The 18,879-nt window shown below is 44.0% G+C and overlaps 1 protein-coding gene across 1 annotated transcript; it reads left to right on the top strand.

Moving 5' to 3' along the window:
- Window positions 1-3,688: 3,688 nt before the first annotated feature.
- On the top strand, window positions 3,689-10,437 carry figla (folliculogenesis specific bHLH transcription factor). Its single transcript, XM_030104135.1, has 4 exons — window positions 3,689-3,882; window positions 8,221-8,367; window positions 8,485-8,574; window positions 10,255-10,437. Exons 1-4 carry the CDS (start codon window positions 3,697-3,699, stop codon window positions 10,435-10,437), a joined length of 606 nt encoding a protein of 201 aa, XP_029959995.1. The 5' UTR covers window positions 3,689-3,696.
- Window positions 10,438-18,879: the final 8,442 nt, after the last annotated feature.

The raw sequence follows: 18,879 nt of genomic DNA, 5'->3' as shown, positions 1-18,879 counted from the left end.
CGCGCTCCCACAGTCCCCATGGGGAGGGAGCCGCGCATGCGCAGTGCTCCAAAAATGGCAAATAGGCCATGTTGTGCAAAATCTGCGGAGAATCCTCCAATATACCTTTAAATAACCATTGGACCATCTCTGTTTCCAACATCCTAGTCATGTTTGCTTTGGGCTCTTTGTCACCTCTGTGTTGGTTTTCAACCCCTCCGTCCTCTTAGAGGCAATTCAAATTGAACAAAAAAAAAAAAAAAAAACAGCTCCACAGATTTGCAGAGTTAAAGCAGAACTATGCAAGATTTGCTTTAGCGCTCCCCCTACTGGTCTCCTGTGAAAGCTCACTGTCGTAAACGACCCCCCCCCCCCCCCCCCCCCCCGCCCCCCCGCCTTTTCATACCTCCAGTTTTTATCCAGGAGGTATCTGTACACTGTTGCCTTCACCTTTACCTCTATTCCTGACACACGAGCTCACAGCATGATGCTCATGATGCTGCCGCCGCCATGCTTCAGGCCATGACTGACTGGCAGTGAGGCTTTGAGCTGAGATTTTCATGCATCTTGAAGGCATCTCATTCAGAGGATGTGTGATCAGCCACCAGAATGGTTTGTTTGTTTGTTTGTTTATTTTGTTTCGAGCTGAATTTCATTCACAGTGCTCGGCAGTAAACAAAAATTACATTACAATATACAAAAATCATTACAATCAACACAACATAATACAATAACAAAACACATTTATATTAGCTCGAAAAGGAGTGGGATGAAGTAACACTTATTATCTCCCACCCCTCTTTACTTTAACTCTTTAACTCAAGATATTACAACCTTCATTATTACACAATTGTGTTCACAGTACAGTTTATAACACTTCCTTTTTTATAAACAAAAATCATTTCCCTTAATATATTTTTCAAAAGTAATTTCTTTCAGTTTCTTTTTAAATAACTTCATATTTGGACATTCCTTGAGCTGCCTACCCAGGTTGTTCCACAATTTTACCCCTTGAACTGAAGGGCAAAGTCTTTTCCGTTTGTTATTCGCCCATCTAACTTTAAAATTCTGTGTATGACGTAAATTGTACCCTACTCCTGCTCTTTCAGAAAATAAAAGTTGGATGTTTCTTGGGAAGATTGTTCCCAAAAGCAAATGAAACAAGAGTAATATTCAGAGTTCTGTAATTTAAAAAAATAGACTGCGAAGATTTTTCAGTTCATCCACAAAGAATCTTCTCTGTAATTTCACTTTTTTCTTTGTTGGTGCCTGTTGCAGTGCTGATCCCACTGACCTCTTCTCACTCATGGAACATCTTCACTTTCTTCTTGGGCCATCTCTGAGCCGCCAGACTACAGTGTTATACACCATCAATGGTATAAATTAATAGGGAAGAGTACTGTGTGTGACGTTTATAATTTATTTGGAAAATACTTTTTCACGCAGTAATAATCTAATTACAGAATAAAAAAGGGTCATGAGGTACATGTCAAAGCAATGAAAAAAATAACTACATTTTTCATTTAAAAATAAGAGTGACGCAATATTTTTTCCACCGTATTAATGATGACTTTTCAGCTGACATAAAATACTTTGGAAGATGAATGAGGGTGACTGAATGGAAAAATAATATTTTAAAATTTCAGGAAGACTGAAATTTGATCTGACAAATAAAGAAATCAGAGAGAGAAAATTTTACCAAAATTACTAGATTTTAAACCACCACAATCGATTAAAAATCTGGGGGTGATTTTTGACTTTGAGTTAAATCATTTAACTCAAAACTAATTTATTGTGGAATAACATTTAACTTAAATGTTATTCCACACATTAAAAACATAACTAAGATTGGATTTTATCTTCTTAAGAATAAAGCCAGAGTCGCCCGTTTCTCTCTCAGGCCAGTACAGAGGTGCTAATGCAGCTTTTATCTCCTGTAGATTAGATTATTGTAATGCCTTGCTCTCTGGTCTTCCCAAAAAGAATTTTTTAAACCTACAATTATTACAGAACTCAGCCGCCGTGCTGTCGAGGACCAGGGGGCGGGGCCACACTACACCGGTTTTACAGTCGCTGCATTGGCTCCCTGTCTGCTTCAGGGTCGATTTTAAAGTTCTCTTATTAGTTTTTAAATGTCTTAACGGCCTTGCTCCTTCTTATTTAGCTGACCTGTTTTTACCCTATCCACCCTCGCGGCCCTGAGGTCCTCTGGCAGCGGCTTACTGTGTGTTCTTAAAGCAAGAACCAAGACCCACGGCGAGGCGGCCTTCAGCCACTACGGCCCCCGCCTGTGGAACAGCCTGCCGGAGAACCTCAGGACCGCAGAGACCGTTGATAGTTTTGAAGGGAGGTGAAAAACACACCTTTTTAATCTGGCTTTTAATTTAACTGTTACAGTCCTCATATTTCCATCATTATTTATGTAATTTTATTCTATTTTATTATGTACTTTTAACTTATTTTGCTTTTTTACTTTATAATCTTATCTTACTTTGTATCACATCCTCTTAAGTTTTTAGCTGTTTAACTCCAGTGTTTCCTGAGGGGGGTCCTCCACGCCGGGAGTTGGTTCCGGTCCACTGAGGGGGTTGCTGTGCTCGGGTCCTCTGGTCCCGGCTGGCCTGGGGGGGCTCCACACCTCGGTGTGCGGGTTCCCTTGGTCTGACGGGGTCGGGGGTCGGGCGCTGGAGCACCAGCAGTCATCACCTTTGACTTCTCCCGGTGTGGGCGGCCCCACTGGTGGTGGTTCCCATGATGCTCAGCGCCACGCCATGTCTCCTGTTTTGTGAGAAACAAACTGGGTGTGTGTCTGTTTGTATGTGTGTGTTGTGCGTATACACCTGGGTGTCTGTGTGTGTCTGTGTGTGTGTGCGCATACTACCCTGATCGATGGTTTTATTCTTTTATTTTTATGGCTGATTTTACGGTTCAGCACGTTGCGCTGTGTTTTATGAATATGAAAAGTGCTTTTAAAAATAACGTTTGATAAAGTTTGATTGATTGATTTTAAATTAAATGTCTTCAACCTTGGCTTTTAGCACCAGCGAGGATGTTGCTTATAATGTCTAGCTGTTCATTCTATGTATTCTTTGTACTTTTTACATTTTTTTATTTGTTTTAATGTTTCTTTTAAATACAATAAAATGTGCTAATTATGTCCTTTGTGTACAACACTAACTCCCTGTGGTTGTTTTAAAGTGCTTTATGGATTCAAAAAGAAATATGAGGCTAATCAGTGTACACTTTTGGTCAGTAAGAGCATATCTGAGGAGAGTTTTGGGATTAAAACGTCACTTTGTTTGAATGAAGTTGACATTTCTCTTGAGCCATTTCAGAACCTGGAAGCTCTCCCGCTTCCCACAGATTTCTGTTCTTTAAGCAGCTCGATGCTGCCAGATGGTTTGCTGAAACATACGTTTGACACGGATAACAACTGTTGAAAAAGCCAATTAAAAAGAGAAAAAAAATACATTTTGCAGGTTGGATGCGTCAAGTCACAGCACCTACTTCTTCTTTTTCCCACTTCGTGCCTCCTCCTCGTGCAGCGTGTTTCTCCTCGGCAGCCTGTTCTAACCGCGGCGCGCTGACGGACAGGCTGCAGCGCCGCAGCGGGGGACTAATTAAAGCCTCCGCGCAGGTGTGATCTTCCTCCTCCTCCTCCTCCTCCTCCTCCGCCGCCTGCCGGAGGACGCTGAGGACAGCTGCAGCCTCGTTAAGATGAAGGTGCCTCGGGAGGAGGCCATGAGCGACGTGCTGAGGCGGCTGACGGGCGAGTCGGCGCTGCCGGTTTACTGCAACATCGAGAAGTTCAAGCGCTCCAAAGACGGCCTGTACCTGGCGTCGGAGGACTTCCACGAGACCGTGAAGAAGAGGAAGCTCGTCAACGCCAAGGAGCGCCTCAGAGTGAGTCCGGCGGGGTCCCGAAACGCAGCACGAGCGCGTTCTTCCTCTCAACTTTGGACTGAAGTCTGGTTTAATCAGGTACTTTTTGTCCAGCGCGTCGGAGCGCGCGCGAGTGTGAAGGGCTGCAGTTTACCATTCAACAATTTTGAAGCTTTTTTTTTTTCTCCAATAATCACTTCAACATTGTCAAACCTGTTATAGCGTCCTTACACTCCCAGTGGCGGCCCAAGACTCTGAGGGGACCGAAACACATTTTAGGAGTGTGTTTATATGAATGTTAGAGACCATTCCTGAGAGCAGACAGGCCCTGATGTGGTAGAAGGCCTGGCTCGCTGTCTCCACTTGAATTCATCCATAGCACACCACAATCCCCCCTCACACCTGTGTACAATGCAGTCTGTAGCCAGAATGTGACTAATGGGTGGGCCTGGAAAAATCAGGATGAGCCTGATGAAAGGTTTTATTATATAATAAAAATCTATCGGGCTACTCTACATGAGCCTGTGATGTGAACAATATCTACACCGATGAGGCAATATACAGTAGAGATCTGTACTTCACAATTGGACCTCTGTTAAGACCTGAAGGCATACAGGTCCTTCTCTAAAGATTTGCATATTGTGATAAAGTTCAGTATTTTCTGTAATGTGCAGATAAACATTAGACTTTCATATAAGTTACATTCATTACACACAACTGAAGTAGTTCAAGCCTTTTATTGTTTTAATATTTATGATATTGGCCAAAAAGTAAAGAAAAAACCAACAATCCCTATCTCCAAAAATTAGCATATTATGAAAAGGTACTCTAAATGAGCTGTTAACCTGATCATCTGAATCAACGAGTTAACTCTAAACACCTGCGACAGATTCCTGAGGCCTTTAAAAACTCCCAACCTGGTTCATTACTCAAAACCGCAGTCATGGGTCAGACTGCCGACCTGACTGCTGTCCAGAAGGCCATCATTGACACTCTCAAGCAAGAGGGGAAGAACAGACATTTCTGAGCGAACAGGCTGTTCTCAGAGCGCTGTATCGAGGCCCCTCAGTGGGAAGTCTGTGGGAAGGAAAAAGTGTGACAGAAAACGCTGCACAACTAGAAGGAAGATAGGAGGAAGACTGTGGAGAAGGGCCGATTCCAGACCTTGGGGAACCTGCGGAAACAGTGGACTGAGTCTGGAGTAGAAGACTGGAGTTCTTGTTTATATATGGGCTATATATTCTGGATGTGATATAAGAAGGTCTGTTGATTTCTAAGCTGCATGTTATTTAGAATTTGGTGGATTTTGTAACCAAAGCTGTAGTGTGCATGCGTAAAATGCAGCGCTTTGGTGGCGTTGCTGCATACTGTTGTTCATTTCTTCAGTGTTGTATTAAGGTAAGATTAGATGAATTTAGCATTTTAATTTAGAATCTTTAAATTGTGCTGAATGGGTGTTAAATACAAATGTGTGTTTGCAAACATTTGTAGACTATTTTTGTGCGTCATGGTTATTCATATGGTATTTCAGCATTGAAGCAGTGTTTTTGCAAAAGGATTCCCGACCAAGTGTTAAGTGCATAAATGAACATAATTATTTGAAGGTTGACTTTTTTTGTATTAAACACACATTACAGAAAATAATGCACTTTGTCGCAATATGCTAATTTTTTCAGAAGGACCTGGAAAAGAGGAAGAGAGAGAGAGAGAGAGCATTTATATGTGCTGCTGGATGAAGCTTTATTGTTTTGCTGATTTTCAGCAAGATACATATTGACTGTTCACTTAGCTAATAGCACTAACTTCCACACTTCTGTGCAGGGGAGACACAGCTGCTCTGCTTAAAGGAATACTCCACCCAAAAAACGATTTGGCCTCATTTTCTACTCACCCTCATGCTGAGAAACACTCTGGAGCACTTTTTTGACGTTTCAAATGCAGTTGGAGATGTTTGGGGATTTTCGTTGTCAACAAACAGGGACCGACAGAGCCCGACAGAAAAAATGGTCCATAAAATCCACAAAACGTTCCCATTTTCCTTCATACTGCTCGTCCGCTGTAATCCAAGTGTCCTGAGTGCGTAACGTCCATAATTAATTCTTAACGAGGTCATTTAGTACATTTTAAGAGCCCAAACAGTGCGCTCTGTACAGCTCCATTGCATGTCTGCGCACGCACCCTGAACTACGGAAGCCGCGGCAGACCAAGCAACACGCTTGTGCCCTTTCAGCAGGACACCGAATTCAAAGCTTTAAAACAGTAGCCAATCACTTTTGTGATTGTCCACAGCTCGGTCACTCACAGCAGAATATATACAGCGGAACTTCTTCTTCTACGCTTGCAATTTAGAAAAGTAGTCGCTGAAAGCGCGCAAGCATCTGGCTTAGTCTGCCGCGGCTTCCGTAGTTCAGGGTGCGCGCGCAGACATGCAATGGAGCTGTATGAGAGCGCCCTGTTTGGGCTCTTAAAATGTACTAAATGACCTCGTTAAGAATTAATTATGGACGTTACGCGCTCAGGACACTTGGATTACAGCGGACGAGCAGTATGAAGGAAAATGGGAACGTTTTGTGGATTTTATGGACCATTTTTTCTGTCGGGCTCTGTCGGTCCCTGTTTGTTGACAACGAAAATCCCCAAACATCTCCAACTGCATTTGAAACGTCAAAAAAGTGCTCCAGAGTGTTTCTCAGCATGAGGGTGAGTAGAAAATGAGGCCAAATCGTTTTTTGGGTGGAGTATTCCTTTAAGTTCAGCACCTTGGACAGCTCAGTGTCAGTCCTGATACAGTGCAGCTACTGAAATGAAATATCAGACGGATGGATTCCTTTCATAACCACAATCTGTATGTCGTGGTGGGCCAAAATCTATACCATAACACCACTGTCCTACCTGCAGTTTTTACACAAGGCGGAGTCTGTGGGGTTTGAGTTGAACGCATTGATTATATCGCCATAATCTGAACTGTTATTTCTTTTCGAATGACAAATGTCAAGTTTTTGAGACGTCCAGTCAGCATGGAGGATCTCAGGCGCGTCTGGATCCTGTTCGTTGAAGAGAAAAGTCTCTCGCCGCTGCAGGAGGTTAAGGGGAGCGTTACGGTGGAACGCCACAGACTGTTTATATTGGGGAAACGTCTGAAGGGCAGCTGTCCAGTGTTAGAAAGTCACGGTCTGTTTTCCCTCTGATGAGCTGAGTGATCACAGTATGTTCAGCATCCGTTATTTCAATCCCAGAACACAGTTCCACAGAGCTTTTAAATCATTGCTATTGATAGCCAGTGTTTTGCCCGGTGTTCTGGTGACAGCAGAAGCGTCACACTTTGAAGGCAGCTTGTGCTTCACACAGGCAGACACATCCCAGTTACTGATCTCATGCTTTTCCATGAAGTCTTCAGTCTGTCAGAACATTTACAGAGTCGCCATTAGTATCATCATGGAAAGTCACTCATGTAGCTTCCAGCATTTGAGTGATATGCAGTCTGATGCACATAATGTTGAGCCCTGCTGTTCCTTTGTATGCGACTTTGAACTCCAGCTGGTGACACTCGGTCGCTCCGGTTCCTGCTCTGACGGTCGGGGTACGTTTCCTTTTGGATCTCAATAAATCGAGCGTGCCGCTAAGCTCCCGTCTGCTAACAGTTGGTTGTGAGGAAATTTCCCAGCTGGACTCACGGCACAGCCTGTCACTCTGTTATGCTGGAATTCACTGAGCTCCTGAGAGCGACACATTGTTTCACACACACCAGAGAGAGAGAGAGAGAGAGAGAGAGAGAGAGAGAGAGAGAGAGAGAGATGCACTTTGTGGCCAAAAAATACAGCATTGACTTCTATTAAAAGCACCTTTGTTTCATTGGAGCTGGGCTAAAGTGACTCAAAGTCTCCAGATAACTCTTGAAATCTCAGTAAAACTCATTGTATGCAAGCATCCATGCTATTTTCAGAGAGTTATGAGAGCATATAGGCAGCACGGTGGTGTCAGGGTTAAACGCAGTCTTACATTTGAACAAACTTCTTCTCTCCCTGAAATGTTTTTTACCTGGACAGTGTTGATTGCATGGATATTATCTGGTTTTGTATGAAGACTGGCGAATCAGAACTTCTCAAAGACGTACACCGGGTCAGATTAGGATGCAAGGAAGAGCTGCGTCTGTGGCTTAGGACACTGTGCACTATTCATGAAGATCTAATGAGCGCCAATCATGACAACCCCCTGCTCCACAGTGGGTTGAAAGCAGAGCAACAGTGCCGGCGGTGAGCAGATCATAGCACTACATCGAATGTTTCTGCCGTAAAGCCTGCAGGAACATCGGCGTGCCGCATAAAGGATGTTAACAGAAGAATCCCATCTTCTGTGCAGATCAGGAACTTGAACATCATGTTCTCCCGCTTGAGGCACATGGTGCCACTGCTGCAGCCAGACAGGAAGCCCAGCAAAGTGGAAACGCTCAGAGCTGCAGCGGAGTACATCCGCCTGCTTGTGGCTGTCCTACAAGAAACAGACATGGTGAGTACTGCGATCAGTAGGGCTCCATCAAGCAACGAGTGTCCTCTGTTGTCTTCAAGAACGGCGCCGCCACTTGTCTTCTAAAGCGTTGATTAGTTTCATTTTCTTTTTCGTCAGGATGATGGCAGCAGGACTGATTTCCTCAAGAATGCAATCACTTATGGTCAGACTGAAGGTCTGAACGGGGATCTGTGGAGGATGGAAGACGTGAGTGTTGTTCCAGGTTCTCATTGTGCAGCTCGTGCACTGTTTGGCACTGACTTGTTGACATCCACTTTCCCTGAATCGAAATAAATACCGACCTGAGCTGTGAGCGGCCTTATCAGAGGTTACAGTGACGCAACATGTCGTGTTCTTTTGTGGACCAGATGACTTGTTGAATTTGTGGAAGAAAAGAAAAGACTCGCAGTACATCTGCCATTGAGCCTCGGATGAATAGGACTACTTCGGATGGGAACGTGTCCAGAGAGACACGTTATCGGTCAGCAGTCTGATGGCCTTCAGACGAAGCTACATTGACAGCTGTCAAAAAAAAAAAAAAAAGAAACTGTCAGACTCCCTTCAGGAGCTACAAACTGAATATCCAGTTATCAGACATCCAGAGGATTTTTTGTTTGCCTTTGGAGATTTATTTATGATCGTTTGCTAAAGTTTTGCATGTCTTATGAGTTTGCCACAGCTGCTGCTTCCATTGGGACATTCTGGCTGAATATGAAAATAAAAGCTCTTTATATCGATTCTGGCCGCAGTTCTGTTAATTCGTTACTTTTCTGCATTAGTTACTCAGGCTTTCAAATTTTGACCTTGTTTTCAGTGTGTATTTTAGGAATGTATTTATTTTTGATATTTATTGCTTGAATATTTATTGCAGTAAAAAAAAACAAATCCCAACCATCCTCTAGCATCTCTATGGCAACAGGAAAAGTTAAAATAATTAAATACAAAAATGTAATATTTAGATAAATTTGAGAGGATAAAGGGCCGTATGAGAAAAATCAAATATTAACTGGGCTTGGGCTTGAGCAGGAACTGACCCTCTTCATCCATCTCAAGGCCTTCTCTGCCACCTCTCTGCTCTCTGGTGGCTTTCCTCCTCCTCCTCTCACCTGTGAAATTTCCTCTTGTGGGATTAATAAAGGCATTCATTCATTCATTCGAATCTGCAAACCTGTGATCCGGCTTCTCTGAGAGATCCTACTCGCAGCTCGTTTTTTCTCTCGGAGTTGTCTTGGTCCTTCAGCTATAAAAAGTACAAACAGTTCCCAACTTGTTTTGACAGATGAGGTTGAAGGAATTCTTACTGTGCCAAGATGAAATCTCAAAGGTGGGGGTGAAGGAGGCGTAACATGCCGGTACTTCACTTCCTTTTTTCTTTGGTTAAATTGCTAAAAAAAAATGTAATTATGAAACTTTCCACAGACTCCCTGTTGGTTCTTCCTGAAGGGCAGCTTGGAGCCAGCTGCAAAATCCATTTATATATGTGCAGCGTCGCTAAATTATTAGCTGTTCTTTCCATTTACTGTCCTTTTTTTATTATTATTATTATTGTTGTTGGGATTCCTTGGAGCGTGTCATTGGCAGCAGTGTTGCGGTGCTGTTTTCACCAGCAGAACTCATTTATGTCAGTCCTCGGGTCCGATGTGGACGACTCTTCTGCCTTGAACATATTTAAATATTGTAATCCTACAGCTTCAGACTCTGAGGAATACTTTGAATTATTTTTCCCTGTTTGGATTCTTTAGTTTCCCAATTGAAGTCAAAACAGTTGTGAGGTATTGCAAAAATCTGATATTTTAAAGCTTTAATTTCCCTCGTTTATTAAAAGCACAAACTTGCCGTTGACGTATTTGGTAGAAGAATATGACTCTGTGTTTTCCTTCCTGACAGATCCTGAACCTGCCAGACGAACACATCGACGACTGCTTCTCGACACAGGAACAACCCCCGGAGGACGCAGACGTGGCCCGACTGCTGCTGACACACTGCGTGATGCCGGCGTATCCGCTGATCATCCAAGTGGCGCCGGATCAGAACTCGGTAACCTGTCTGGTGCCGACTCGGTGTTTATAGGTTTTGCTCTGTAGTGGTGGTCAGGTAGGCCGTAAACACTAAACCAGAGACCGCGCTCCTGATCCAGTGTCTAAAACTCAACAGTTTCTCTGGTGATGGAGGAAGAAGATCACGTAGACCTCATGAACTGAACCCTGTTGAAGCGTCACGAAGCAGGACTGAAGATCTCCAGTCGAAACTGAGCGTCTTAAACCACAGCCATGCCAAAAGCGTCAAGGCCACCGGAGCAGTGGGGAGAAAACGCTTTATATGAGCCAAGTTCATTTACAATTTTAACAGGAAATCAGACTTTATGTGGCGATATCAGTCATGCTTGCAGCTTATTATCAGCAGCTTATAATCATAATACAGTTGACTTAATTTAGCCAATTTACAGCAAATATTCTTGTTTCTTAACTTTATTATATATGAACAAAGGGGTCATTCAGTACACTGAGTGGGTTTTATGAATGTTCTCAGTCCCTGTCAATGACAAGAGGAACACACACACACACACAAACAAACATGTCTCTATGCGTTGGGTCTGTGTGTCACGACTTGCTTGTTTCTCCCAAAGCTGTTTTCCTTTGTTTTTGTTTTTTCTTTCCACCTGAGCAGGAATATGGTTTGTTCCATCGTGTGGATCTGTGTTGATGCCCTCTCAGTGATCAGAGTGACTTCTTCTGTGGGGTTGAAAATACCTTTTTAATGAGTTGACGACCGTGTTTTCACACAGTAGATGAACCAGAGTGTGTTCTCTTATGCTAATTGCGCATAATGGCAGACATGCTCTGAGCAAAAATCTAAATGCAACACTTGTGTTGGTGAGTATTTCTCCTCTGATAATCTGTCCACCTCACAGGAATCGCGATGCAGATTAGACAGCAGGATTTGGCACCGGTGTGTGTTATTCTGGCCATTTCTGCTATTGCAGATATTGGACTGTTTCTACTTTGGACTTCCCACAGGCTACACACGGTAGAGGTTTGTGGCAACCTTAAAAAAAAAAAAATTATTAAAAAAAAACAAAGGTAATTGATCAGTTCAAAAACACGATTGTTGGCCCTGATCCCATACTGTGAATCCGAACTGAACATCAGGAAAGTAAAGTCTTCACAGCGCTTCACTTTTTCAACTTTATTTCAACATGGATAAAAGAATTTTATGACAAATGAAAATGAAATATCCACTGTTTGAAAATATATTTGAATTAAACTTGAAGGAGCGAGTTCTTTGTAGCGTTGCTCCACTCAGAAAACGAACGAACAGAAAAACACAGCGTTGTTTACACAGATAAGCCCTCAGGTCTTAAGCCCTCAGGTCTCATGGCCACAGGAAGGAGGGATCCAAGGCGGCGCTCTCTCCTGCACTTCGGCTGTGTGAGTCTGCTGGAGCACCTTGGGAGGGTTCTGCTGAAACCTCTCCTTTGACGTGTTGAGTGTGAGCTGAGGGCTGTTATCCTGCTGAACGAGGGAGCGTGCATCTCGTTCTGGGGCTGAGCGCGCTCCCAGGCAGCTCTCCGTCACTCTCATCTGGAAAATTGCTGCATTCATCTTTCCCTCTGTCCTGATTCGTCTCTCCGGGTGAGGAACCTTGCAGCATGATGCTGCCACCGCCGTGCCTGGCTGTTGGGATGTTGTTGCCCCGATAACGAGCACTTCCTGGTTCTCTGCGAACGTAACACGTGGCACCCACATCGGAGTGACCGTCGGTTACTCTGTGGTACTTTTTCTTTCTGATTTGCTTCATAGCTTGTCATTAAGAGGCGACGGGGATCGTGAAGCTGAGAACCTCATTACCAGCCTCGTTGTTGCTACACAAAGCAGCATTTATCGATAAACCACAGCGTGAAATGATTGTTTACTGGAGAAGAATATGAATTCTCCTACCTCCATATTGAAACCTTTCAGTGACACGGAGTGTGTTCTGAGGCGTGTCGAAGGCGAAGTCGCTCGATGAGGACGTTGGTCTTTTGTTCACACTCTGTAAACCTTTGCTTGCTCGGTCTTTTGTCGCAGACACGAGAACTCCCTTGACGCTGTTGTGAAGCTCCGCTCCAGGAAAATTGCGCTCCTCAACCTTTCCTCTGAATTAATTTCGGTGGCCTCAAGCTGCTTCATACATTTTGTTTTTCCCCACCGCCACCAACGTGAAGCTGTCCTCCCAAATCCTTACATCCTGCAGTCTTCAGGCTGCTGAATCTTGGGGGTTATGTGAGGGAACGATATTACTTATTTTTATTTCCTAGAGTGGGTCGACTGGCAGCTTTGAATTTTAAATGTTGGATCTCTCTTGTGGATTACTTCATTTTATTCTTTCATATACTGGCTAGGAATGTCAGTCATGCTCGTAGATGAGTTTGGTGCTTTTTAAATCATGGGATGTATGAATAATACAACATTTAATCCTTAGAAGGAAACAAATGCATTTGTAGGATGAATTTCAACATTTATAGCAATTAGAATATTAGTGAAGTTCTAACTTCACCAATGTAGCATTGTCACACCTAAATACATTTACTTGATATTTTTGCGTTTCCAAATTAACTTTTAAATTCATCAGTGCAATAATTTTTTTTTGAGGCATGAGACAGCCGCAGTATCACATTGAACTCATCTTCTGAGTGAATAACAGGTGAAAACCAGGCCGTGCTTCACATAAAACACAACAAATTACCTGGAAGTACCAGTGTATGTCTCGGTTCAGGGAGGAAACAAAGTCACCAGATGATTAAATATTTAAGTGAAAGAAATAACTTTTGTTTCCCACCTCTCCCGTTCAGTCTTCATAGCAAGCCCATAAACAAATAAAAGAAAGGGAATTACTGTTGGTTTTATCCTCAATCAAACTTTCTACTTTATTCCCTCACTTAAAGACCCACGTACATATTTTTTTCTGAACTGCTATTACCTGTAGATTGAGTACTTTTGATCAGACCTGCTCCCTTTGTCGGTGAAGGATCAGAACATGCTGTACTCGTGCGGTTTCAGTCTTATTTCGAGCGGCGGGCTCCGTGGTGAAGTGGTGACTCACTTATTATATGATCTAAGGAACTTCCATTTTCCAGCCCTCCACTATATAATAACACCATTATTTTCTCTCTGGGTATAGAAGTGATTTCCACCCCTATGGACAACTTGCATTTAATACAGATATCAATGTTATTTATTTCAGGCCAATTAAATATCGCAATTTCTAGCCAATCCTCTGGGCATCCGCAAATAAATGAGTTCCTCAGTCCTGACCTTTGTGACGGGGTCCAGACGGTTTCTCCCCGACGGTCACGCATGGAAAAGTGCTCTTAAAAGTTGTGCCGCTCGCTGGAGGTGAGGTTCATGTTGCTTCAGCTGCTTCATTGAGGTGAACTAAACCAATAAGCCCACAACACTGCGTTTCACAGGCTGGGTTTCTGTTATTTTCAGAGTAAGAAACGTTGGCAGTTCATTCTCAAAGCGCCTGCATGAGATGAGTAGATAGATAAAGACTTTATTAATCTCCCAAGGGAGAAATTCAGGTGTCCAGCAGCACACACAAATCATTCGCACGCAAATAAATAACAGTACAATAAAGTGCTCATAGTGTACCGAGTTCGGCTCAGGCACATCTGTTAAACAGCCTGACTGAGGGGATGAACGACCTCTTGAAGCGCTCAGTTCTGCAGCGCAGTGACAGCAGCCTGTTACTCCAGTCACTCTTCTGAGCTGCGACTGTGTCGTGCAGTGGATGTTTGGAGTTCCTCAAGATACCCTGCATTAGAGCCTCATCCTCCTCTCCAGGACTGCTCCAGCAGAGTCCACCTTCCTCCCCATCACAGATGCACACTTCCTGATCAGTCTGTCCAGCCGATTGCTGTCTCTTTTTGTCATACTGCCGCCCCAACAGGCAACCCCAAAGAAAACAGCATCTGCAACAACAGACTGGTAGAAAATGTCCAGCATGTCACCACACTCAGGAAAAACAGCCTGCTCTGTCCTCTCTTATCCAGAAACCGAGCTGGTCTGACCAGTCCAGTCTGTGGTCAAGGTGCACACCCAAGTATTTGTCGGTGTGAACAACCTCAATCCTCTCTCCGTTGATGACAGGTTGATGAGAGGCTTACTGCCAAAGTCAATGATCAACTCCTTCATCTTAGAGGTGTTCAGAATGAGACCATTGTCCCTGCTCCAGGTGGTGAATCCCGCCATGAGCTCCCTGGACTCTTTTTCATCCCTACCCTTCACACATGCGACAAGTGCATTGTAATCTGAATACTTCTGCACATGACACTCAGCATATCCGTGAGCAAAGTCAGCAGTGTACAGTGTGAAGAGAAAGGGGGATAGCACAGTCCCCTGCGGTGCACCAGTGTTGCTCATCAGGGTCCCAGATACGCCCCCCCCGAGCCGGACGTATTGTGACCTCAGAGTCAGGTAGTTGTGGACCCAGCGAACAAAGAGAGGACCCACTCCCATCCTCTCAAGCTTCCCCTTCAGTAGCTGAGGCTGGATGGTGTCAAAGATGCTTGTAAAGTCGAAAAACATCAACCTCACAGCCTCCAGCTCCCTCCAGAGAGGAGAGCGCCCGATGGACCAGAAACAAGACCGCATCGTCCACTCCCATGCTGTCCTGATAGGCGAACTGAAGGGGGTCCAGCCCCCCCTCCACTTGAGGTTTGAGCAGCCGGAGCAGCAGCCTCTCAAAAGTCTTCATCACCACCGATGTCAGGGCCACTGGTCTGTAGACCTTCATCCCTGCAGGCCTGGCCCCCCCTGGGCACTGGGACAAGGCATGAGGTCTTCCACAACGCATCGACACGTCCAGTCTGAAGACTCCGATTGAAGATGGTTTGGAGAGGCACAGCCAGCTCTGACGCACACTCCCTCAGCAGCCGTGGTGATATCCCATCAGGCCCTGCAGCTTTCCGTCCATGGAGCCTCCTCAGCTCCACACGCACCTCCTCCACAGTGAAGGCCGGCGCGTCAGCAGGGGTGGAGCAGCCGAGGAGGGGGTGGGGATAAAACATTTAATATATGCATCACAAATTTCAAGTTTGGCTCAACGGATCAAATACTTGTTTAAAAATATATATTTGTTAAATTTTCATTTTAAAAACTGGGGGGGGACTGGCGTTGCACTTTGAGCTGCGGTCCGGCTGGCAGGTCGGGAGTCCGTTTGGCGGCTTGAGAAGCGACGGACGTCTCAGGTTCTCGGCCTGCTTCTGTTCGGCGTCCTCGGAGAAAATGTCTGGTCATGTATGCATGTTGAGCCGAACAGAGTCCGGTGAAGGAGAGGAGCTATCACACTTCATTTCTTTTGACACGGCTTCAGAAATGCCTTTAGACTGCTGGGATCAATCGTAATGTAAAAATTATCGTCAAACGAATTCAAGACCTCGATTTTCTGAAGCCAGGCTCTGAGAAAGGTTTCCCATGTTGGGCGACTCGTAGCTGCTGTGCCGTTTTCTCGAGGGAAAGACGTCGTCGTAGAGCTCGTCTGCTTAGCCTTCTGCTGCAACTATTTACCACATACAGTTGGATTTCTTCCATTTGTCGGCTCACTCTGAATCCTCAGGCTTAACGGTTCAGTCTGTAAATGAAAAATCATTTATCCTGTTGGACACATTAATCACTCAGCTGTAGATTGAACTGGCGCTGCCTTTAGAATAGGAGGCATGTTTGTAAAAGCAGGCCTGGCCAACAATAGGCAATCAGATCCATGTTTATCCTCTGAGATGATCTCTCGGGAATGCACTTTAATTACGGCACAAAGCGTCTGATTTTCCGGATGTGACCCTCGTGGATGAAGCGTCGGTGGCGTCCTCACAAGCACCGCCGCACCTGATTGGATAATTGTTGGTATTGAAGGTGAAGCAGTGTGAAATGTCGGAGAAGCAAGTTATTCAGTTCAGTTTGATAAAATGAGACTTTTTTGGGGAAAAAAACCTTTAAAATGCTGCTATTCAAACTTTGAACTCAAGATTGAAGTAGGATGGTTGTGTTTTTGTAAAAAGAAAAACTGATGTATTTGAAAAATTTGACTTTTTAGAGTTAAAATACAAAATATCTAAGCCTTTTTTTTTTTTTTTTTTTTTTTTATCATGTTCTTCTTTCTTTAACAGATTTCTCAACCCTGCTGAACCCGAAGGTTTGGACCAGATCTGAAACAGCAGCCAGGTTTGATTCCTTCTTTTTGTAAATGAAGACCAAGACTGTAAAATGAAACTGTGGTGTTGTAGTGGCGCTGGTGGACTGGATAGGGTATTAATTATTATGAATTGTATGAATATTATTTGTGAATGAACAGAAGCAGCTGTTGTTCCAGCAGATGAGCTTCAGTCAGGGACCACGCAGATGGCGCCCTCTGGTGTCCTGAATGAGTTCTGTGCAGAACCAGAACAGCAGATTTTTTTTTTTAAGTGTGTTTATTTTTTCAATGTTCGGAGAGAACAAGTGTTTATCCACATTTTCTCCCCATGGGGCTCCTCCAGGTCACGGCTCTGCTCTCTCTGGTCCTCATGCTGTCGTAGTGTATTGTAAACAAAAGACTTTGCAGCCACTATTGACGTTATAATTATGATTAACGCCCGTCTGCTTCCTCCTGCATGTTATTCAGAATGACTCTAATGCTCCTGGGGACCCTTCAGCCTCACTGTGGCTCCAGTTAATGCCTGATATGTACAAACTGCTGCAAGTCTGCTGTGGTTCTGAGCTAATGTAGCCCAGAGTTTACATAAAATGAACTCATAGTTCCTCTCTCTCCATTTTGGATATAGTGGCAAGAAAAAAGGATGTGAATCCTCTGAGTTCTTGGTTTTGTGCATTAATTAGGCATAAAACCCTCGATGAAGACCTCCTCTTCCGCATTCTGAACTATCGGCCAGTGAAGCCGTTCAGTGAGCTGACAGACGGAGTGGTTCTGGCCGAACAAGCAGCAGTGTCTGTTTTGCCCCGCTGGAGGATTCCTGGTGTTTATGCCGGAGTGAAGGAGCAGGTTTGATGCTTTTTCTAGGAACTGTCTATTCATCCAGCAACTTTTACAGCATCCTGACAAAACCAGAGTCCTGACCAAGCAGGAAGCGCCTGGCTCGGCGGGTGGCCAGGAAGACTTTCCAAAGTTATTCTTTCGTCCAGCTTCTCTTTACCTGTTTCATCCAGTTTAAGGAGATGAGGCTGATTCCATTTTCATGGCGATGTAAGAGAAGACTGCAGACTCTGACTTTTCCTGTGACGAGAGCATTATTTCCACTTACAAATTCACATTAAATGAGGTTAAAGGTTTGTTCATGTTGGTGTATAGACACAGGATTATTCTTAATCTTGCTATAGTTTAATTCCTGGTGTCACCAAAATCTTTACTGGAGAAGTAATTCCCCTTTGGAGTGTTTTCACTACAACTGTGGAAAAAGAAACCGAGCTTTAGAGGCGCTGTAGTTGACTGAAACACGTCGTTGCACTGCCCTCTTGTGGCGAACTGTTGCATGTACAGCTTGACTGCAGTTCATGGTCTCATCTGATGGTGGCGTCCTTTCTTCCACCGGTGACCTGAACTAACTGAGGTCCAGAAACTGCAGACGTCTCAAAAGACAGACTGAGACGAACTGTTGGACATAAGCAGAAGCCGAATGCAGAGTTTGTGCAGATGCTTGTGTGTGCGAGAGAAAATACTCCTGCAGCCGGGTGTTACAGTGAGTGGACATGGCTGGCTTTATTGGTTCCTGTTAATTTCATTCCTCTGTGCCTCCAGCAGTCATCGGTTTGCTCAGCTTTGCCCTGTATTAACATGTGATATTACTTAACTTTGTAGCTGTACCAATATTTTAACTTCTGTTCTCATTCTGTGTTCCTGTCTGTGAGGGTTGAATGCAGTGTTTCTGTTCTTTAAGACAAAGGATTTTGCCGTATTGTGTCCTCAGCGATGCAGCTGGCCGTTCAGTGGCTAGGCCTAACCCTAACCCTGTTGCATCCTGATCTCCCTGTCCCGGTCCGGAGCGCTTCCTGTCGCTCATCGTGAAATTGGAGAAGAAGAAACAGAAGTATCTCTGAGAAGAGCTGGTTTAGTCAGTTTGTTGTTAAAGGATGAACTTTCACTAAAAGGAATGTCTGGACTAATGTTTTTTTGTTTTCCAGGGTCCTGATGCCGTGAAGAAAGACGGTTAAAAAAGAAAACATCTTGGCAAAGACTTTAATTTAGTTCCGTTTTATTTTCTTTTAGGAATTCAACTTTTGTTGAAATGAGTATAAATGTTTTTATTTTCCTTGGTCGTACTAAAAACGTACAGGACAGCTCAAGCTTCTGTGATATATTTACTTTATGTCTAAGTTATATGAAGACTTTATGCGAAGCATGTATTAACTTATTTTAATTAACTTCAATGAACGGTCACTCTGAGGAATGACCTTGTGGAAATGCATCACGGCTCTCATGTTGAGAGCTCAGTTTTGGTTTTTATGTTTCTGTCAATGCTGTAACTCGCTGAATTTTTGT

Source organism: Salarias fasciatus, chromosome 12, assembly GCF_902148845.1.
Source record: "Salarias fasciatus chromosome 12, fSalaFa1.1, whole genome shotgun sequence".
NCBI lineage: Eukaryota > Metazoa > Chordata > Actinopteri > Blenniiformes > Blenniidae > Salarias > Salarias fasciatus.
This window is presented reverse-complemented; position numbering and strand designations above follow the sequence as displayed.

Excerpts from the sequence above, each read along its gene's own strand:
- figla (XM_030104135.1), top strand. The coding sequence starts at position 3,697 with ATGAAGGTGCCTCGGGAGGAGGCCATGAGCGACGTGCTGAGGCGGCTG. Across the intron at positions 8,368-8,484 it reads TCCTACAAGAAACAGACATG|GATGATGGCAGCAGGACTGA; the intron begins GTGAGTACTGCG and ends CTTTTTCGTCAG. Across the intron at positions 8,575-10,254 it reads ATCTGTGGAGGATGGAAGAC|ATCCTGAACCTGCCAGACGA; the intron begins GTGAGTGTTGTT and ends CCTTCCTGACAG.